The 7,063-nt window shown below is 40.8% G+C and overlaps 1 protein-coding gene across 1 annotated transcript in view; it reads right to left on the bottom strand.

The window, feature by feature from the left end:
- Positions 1–7,063, bottom strand: part of Nek10 (NIMA related kinase 10) — a 177,624-nt gene that overhangs the window by 146,052 nt on the left and 24,509 nt on the right. The window contains exons 6-9 of the mRNA XM_021203868.2: positions 5,806–5,847; positions 3,372–3,450; positions 2,287–2,354; positions 450–529 (exon numbers count right to left, since the gene is read on the bottom strand). Of these exons, the coding sequence (XP_021059527.1) occupies positions 450–529; positions 2,287–2,354; positions 3,372–3,450; positions 5,806–5,847 (269 nt within the window). The remainder of the gene's footprint in view (positions 1–449; positions 530–2,286; positions 2,355–3,371; positions 3,451–5,805; positions 5,848–7,063) is intronic.

Raw genomic sequence — 7,063 nt, 5'->3', positions numbered from 1 at the left:
GCATCCACTTCTGTCTTTGCCAGGCATTGGCATAGCCTCACAGAGATAGCTATATCAGTGAAAAGGACAGGTTTTCAAAACCAACTTTTATCACTGAAAAGTGTCATATATTTTACAAGGAATGTACAGTTAAGAATAAAGAAACAAGGTCTGGGAGAGTCAACTGGCATAGAAATGTAGTAGTTCTGAAGGCCAAAGAGAGAGGACAGACCATCAAGATGTTCCTCCACACATCAGTTGGAAAGTGAGAGCAAAGGCTAGAAGAGGAAAAATCTCTAACTTAAATTTTAAGTTGTGCTTCCTAAGCAGGTGAGTCTTTGGCCTGGACTGCTCCCCATGCGCCTCCCACACCAGGTTCTAACTGAGCAGATAACAGCCTGTGTGTCTGTATGTCTCCCATCGACAATGCTGCAGTTCCTGCACGGAGGAGAATGCTGAGATACACTCACCTCTCTGCTAAGCTAGCCAATGCCAGGAGAGTACCCAACAGGACATTGGTGTCTCGGGCACCAAGTAAATTCACTAATGTCTGAAGAAGAGAAGAGAATGCATAATTACCAAAGTCCCAGAAGCTTCTTGAATATTGTGTACTCTTTCTAAAAATCACAGACACTGACCTTTTGCTTTTTTTTTCTGGATTCATTTCTTTCGCTCAATAAAAAAATGTATATGTACACCAGTAATATATATATATATATATATATATATATATATATATATATATATAATTTCATAATTACTTGTATTTTTCTTCCCAATGCTACCCACTTAAACCCTTAAACCAGTGGTTTTCAATCTCCCTAATGCTATAACCCCTTAATTCAGTTCCTCATATTGTGGTGACCCCAAACATAAAATTTCTTCCTTACTACTTCATAAGTATAATTATGCTACTGCTATGAACTGTAATGTAAATATCTGATACTCAGAATATCTGATATGCGACCCCCGTGAAAGGGTCTTTTGACCGTCAAAGGAGCCGTGATCCACAGGTTGCGAACCACTGAAAACATAACCTTTTTATAACTAGGACCAAACTGCTTCATCCATCATGCCTTTCCTTGGAGAGGAATGCCTTCACTGAATCCCCATTAATGTAAATGCTCTTCCCACAAATTTTCAGAACATGGACTCGTGCCCCCACTGCTTTCCTGCCAAACATGCAGAGCTCTACATGTGAAAGCTCTGCGGGGATGCGGGGATACACTTTTGTTTCCATCCCATGGATTCCTTTACACTTCCTTTTTTTGTTTTTTTTTTTTTTGGTTTTTTGAGACAGGGTTTCTCTGTATAGCCCTGGCTGTCCTGGAACTCATTTTGCAGATCAGGCTGGCCTCAAACTCAGAAATCCACCTGCCTCTGCCTCCTGAGAGCTGGGATTAAAGGAATAAGTCACCACACCCGGCTCCTTTTACACTTCCTTATGCTCAAGTTAGCATCTCTCTTGGACTCCTCCTTGATCTCCACCACTGTGTGATAAGTTTCACAAACTTCAATTCTATAAACATCCTTTTGAAAATTGTTGCTAAGCCAACTTAACAACTTAATGTTATTGTTTTGTCAAATTGTTAGCAGCATCAATAAAATCGCTGTCTGTTGAAGTGAAAACTACTGTGTGTCACCTAAACTCTCCCCCATAAGCGTAAGACCATAAGCAGCACAAGTTAGGCATTCCTGAGATAGGAAGACTCAATAGGTCACTGAAATTAGCTCTACACATCTGCCTGTTAAACGTCAGAATAAATATAGTCTGTTACCACTAAACCAACATTCATGTATTTTATGGTAAACACTGACATGTGGGAGAGTGTGTATGGGGGGTGGTGTTCCTGGGAATGCAGAGCACAGGACCCAGTTCTCTGAACTGCATCTTCAGCACCTTAAAATGAATACTTAATCCATAGCTTACGATACCATACCACCTTGTGAGTCTGCATCCCATAAATTGCTATATTCAATTATCTCTGACTTACAGAAAATGCTGGTTTCATATTATTCTAATTATAAAACCATACAAGACAGATGGATTTTGCTTTAACATTAATATTAAGTAATGCATTCAGCTGGAGTAGAATTCAAAATTAAAACCTTCATATGCTGCACCATTTATTTATTCCCTGTGTTGGTAAAGAGCATAAGATAAGTGGTGAAATCATTTCAGGCTGGGTGAATAGTCTTATGACTTTTATAATGACATGTAGCTTGAGTATCAAGCTCTGAACTTGGAGAGTGGGCTGATGACACACAGGGCCATGTAGAACCTCAGCACTCTGGGGGGCCACTCACCTTGTGTGCTCCACTTGCAGTGACCCATTCTCTTTGCTCTTTCACAGCAGCAAGTTTTTGAAAAATATCTATTAAAGAAAGAAATCATTCAAAGGGAGATTGAGAAATGAAAAGAAACAGCTGTCATGAAACCCTGGGTCCTCAGAAGTGACAGGAAAGTAAAGAAAGAGAAAGTGGGCGCAAGAGACCACAAAAGGAAAACAGTGGAGGACAGGGCTGCATATTTCAACTCTAGGAGCTCATCTAATATAGTAAATCTGAAAATATCACAGAAGCAAACTCCCCTTGTATTTAAAGTTGAATGGGTTCCTGAACCTTATTTATTACAAGGTCATGGCATGTACTTAAAAGACCCTACTCATTATTATTCCAGCTTACAAAGAGAGGGGAGGCCAGGCAGAACCTGCACTGAGAGACCTGTCCTCAAAGCCACATCCTGGTGCCGGGCATCTCCCCTGCCCCTAAGAGCCACCGTGGGCCCAACCAGCAAGCATGAGAGACCAGTCTATCCACACAAGTACAATGGACTTGAGCTGGCACCCAAAGTAGCAGGAATCCTGTGGCTGACCACACCTAGAGAGACTGCAAGGGGGAGGGGTGGGTGAAGGGCAATAGGAGAGGGGTGAAAGAGAAACTGGTCAAGCTTTCTGAGGAAGCCAGAGGAATGCCTGAGGTGCCTCACACCCAAGCCACAGCTTCCACATTGCTCTCTTCAGGGGGAGATTCTCAGTTTTCTTTTTCATGTTGTGGGTAGTCTAAATTATATGAGCTAGGCATCATTATTACCCAATTTTAGAAGCAAAAATCCCTGAAGTCTGACATTTTCACCGAAATTGAAAGGTTTTCTTTCAATGTCACAACAGATGCCGCTTGTATGAAAGACTTCTTCCTTGAAACAAATATGCTTGCCAAAGAAAGAACTTCCATGGGGACATGTGGGGACATGTGATACCATTGGCACAAAGGCACACACCACGTGAGTGGAACAATAATAAAAGCAGCAGGTGCTTTCTCCTGTGAAAAGATCACACTCCTTTGCCCAGCAAGTCCGCGAGGTTCTTTGGGTACCTGGCAACAATGCTTACACGTCATATTGACCAGCTTGTCCACACAGTGCTGCTCCTCAGCGTAGCCCAGGTACTCGTTGGCCACGATCTCCATGTACTGCATGAAAGACCAACCCAATAAGCTAGTCAGAAAGCCAGCACCAAAGGTCCATAGGAAATGAGAGTGCAGGTCTTAGGATGAGCTCCGGGTGGCAGGAAGGTAGCTAAGTACTGCTCAGTACTCCTGGGCCTGTGGCACTCAAGGGTGGGACACAGGATGTAGTGATTCATGGTTTCTTCCTGAATGCCTCAAAAGTTGAAGGAATTCTGAAAGCTCTCAAAAATCCCAGAATGACTTGAACTGAATAGTTTCAGGGTGCAGCTTATGAAAGACATACATGGTAACCCAATTCTTTGATTTACCTTGCAGCAAAATGTTTGAGAAATAGGCTCAGAGAAGCACAGACAGTGTAAATGCATCTGTTAAAGTGGTGACGCCCTTTACCATATATGGACATGGACTTCACTCAGTGAGGTACATCTATCACTTAGATTTCTCTTTAAAAACTGAGAGATGGCCAAGAATCCTGACTGCTCTTCCAGAGGTCCCGAGTTCAATTCCCAGCAATATGGTGGCTCACAGCCATCTGTAGTAGAATTTGATTCCTTGTGTGTGTGTGTGTCTGTGTGTGTGTGTGTGTGTTAACTCAGATCACTCATATACATATAAACAAATAAACATTTTAAACACTGAGCATGAATCACCTTCCCAGGATTTAAGCTGACTTTATTCAGTCTCCATAGCTGTGACAAACGCTGAGAGAAACCATTTAAAGAAAGTAAGGCAGAGAAAAGATGCTCAACTCATAGTAGCAGAGAGAATGGCGGGAAGGGGCTGGGGCAGGCATCTTTCTGTGACCCCTTCTTCTTCCAGCTCAGCCCTGCCTCGAGGTTTCCACTGACTCTCCATATAGCACCACAATTAGGCACCAAGTATCAACACAGAAGACTGTAGTGAAATTTCGTATTCAAAGGTAACATTTCCACTAGGCATGATCTTCTATTAATCTAGCTCAGAATGAGTTCTCAAGACTGTGAATTTAGCATAAAACACTTTTTGCTGGTCTGTTAAACAGGACTCAACATTCAAGAAGATGAAGCAGATCATTTGGAGTTTTAGTCCAGCATGGGCTACATGGTGAGACAATCTCTCATGTAAGGATAAATGAGCAAAATAAATAAGTAAATAAAATAGCATGATGTGGATAGACCTGTTATTTAGCTACTAGAGGGGCTGCGGCAAGAAGACTGCAAATTTGAAGCTGCCTTAGTGAGATCCATATCAAAAGTTTAAAAAAACAAAAAGTAAACATAAAGGCTAGGATAGAGTTTGGTGGTAGAGTACTTGCCTAATTTCTTATCCTGAAAAATAAAATTAAAATAAATTTAAAAGTAAATAAATAAATAAATAATCACCTTTCTTATCATAGGTCTTGGGAGACTGGGCATTCCGACTCAATGACATGTCCTAAAATTGTTTTTTATTCTCTCAATAAGCCAACTTGTTGAATAGCTGCTCAGCCTATATAATCACCTGTTAGTCATTCCTCATAACATAATTTAAGATACTATAAGACATTAAGGGCTGCTGAGATGGCTCAGCAGGTAAGAGCACCCGACTGTTCTTCCAAAGGTCCTGAGTTCAAATCCCAGCAACCACATGGTGGCTCACAACCATCCGTAACAAGATCTGGTGCCCTCTTCTGGAGTGTCTGAAGACAGCTACAGTGTACTTACATATAATAAATAAATAAATCTTAAAAAAAAAAAAAGACATTAAAGGAGTTTGTTAGAAAATTGTTTTTAATGCAAAACAAGCCTAAAATCAAGATCATTCCTTACATTATCTTCAACTTATAAATATGTAATGAAGGGTGGATAGTTTGTAATGGCTTCATATTTCCTTACATCATGGTAAGTGACCTGGCCAGCCAATGCTGGCTATTGACAATAATCTTGTCATCATTATCTTAAGACATTTGACTTTAAGAGCTTTTTAAATTTATTTGAAAACATGGCAAATTTTTTAATGTGACTTTTTATAGCACCTTTTCCCCCAACAGGCTGGATAAATGAGGCTAATTAGCAAGGATAATGTTTCCATCACTCTCTTTGCCTTTGAGTGCCATGTTTCAGGGCCACCATTATCAACTCCATCTGCTCCTGCCCCAGCAGGCAGCAGAAACAAGACAAGCATTTGTTGACCGCCTTGAGAATTAGCATCACATCCTGGGAGCTCAAACACTACCGAGGAAAGGAGGTCATCTCTTGGCTACTACACTTACCTCTAACCTGAGGCGTGTTAAGGAAGAGGACACCTAGTTTAGCCTACTAGTGTATGCTTATTTAATCCTTGACCAAAACTTAACCTAGAATGTAAAGGCAAAGCTTGCTACCACAGAACCAATCTTACCTGAGCAAGGTCTTCAATACCACCCAATTTATGGAGTATTTCCTAATAAAAGAAAAGAAACCAAGCATATTGAAGGAGAGGAGGTTCATGTTTTATGAGTGATTCCTTTTACTAAGTTCTATGACATTTTACTGTTCTTCAAGTTCTAACATAAACACAGAATATTTAGTATTTGGCATTTCATATTTGAGATAAATTGTTAATGAATATAAAAGTTGTGTTTGTCGAGATTAAAACAAAAACCATTGGTCAGAACTACAACTTCCTTTCTCTGTACCTCTTCCTATCATTTAAAAAAAAAAAAAAAAAAAGTTTAACTCGGGAAACTCCCAAGGCTAAAAAATATCAAATTGTGGACAAAGAGCAGCAGCAGCAACTGTGGCAGTTGGTAAAGGCCAGGAGCTAAGACACTGTGCACGGCAGTGGTCATGGAGGCCTTCTACCATCATTTCTGAGGTAGCTTGGGGCTGCTCTTACCTCTGACAAGCAATGAGGTAGAAATTCCTATAATTAGCTTTGGTGGACATTTACCCTGTGGGGGACTCCATCTGTGCTTACAATCTGACTTAAATCCTCTAATACAAAAATACTTTAAATAACTATATCTTTAAAAATGATTTCCTGAGCTAGAGAGATGGATCAATAGTTGAAAGCACAGATTGCTCTTCCACAGGACCAAGGTTTGATTCCCAGTGCCCACATAACAACTCACAACTGTCTGCAATTCCAAGAGCTGACACCCTCACACAGACATATATGCAGACAAAACAATAATGCACATAAAATAAAAATAAAATAAAATAAGTGAGTTCTCTGTTCTTTTCCATCTTTCCTGCAGTTGGAAGTTCCATTAAGCATTTACCTAAGCTTCTGCACACTAGAAGGTAAGTCTGTACGCCATCTTGTTCAAGGAAAAAGGCCTGGCTACACATGGCTGACTAGTTACCTGGCTACCAGAGTAAAATGTATACATTGAGTTCTACGTGTAAGTTAAGTGGTATGTGGGCTTGATAGGTAGAAGTAGACTGGGGAGATAACCTGATGCTTTAGGAAGTGAAGTCATGGGGTCCACAAAATTGTCTCATCAGATAGAGGCAACTGCTGCCAAGCCCAGTGCCCTGAGTCCATTCCAGAGAACTAAACTGGATGGAGTGAAATACTTCCCATGAGCTGTCCTCTGACCTCCACATGATGGGTTTTGTTACCTGCCTACACACACACACACACACACACACACCACAAAGAGAAAGAGAGGGAG

This window comes from Mus pahari, chromosome 8 (genome assembly GCF_900095145.1).
Source record: "Mus pahari chromosome 8, PAHARI_EIJ_v1.1, whole genome shotgun sequence".
In the NCBI taxonomy this organism is placed as follows: Eukaryota; Metazoa; Chordata; class Mammalia; order Rodentia; family Muridae; genus Mus; species Mus pahari.
Note: the sequence above shows the minus strand (reverse complement) of the source record. Positions and strands in the feature narration are given on the sequence as shown.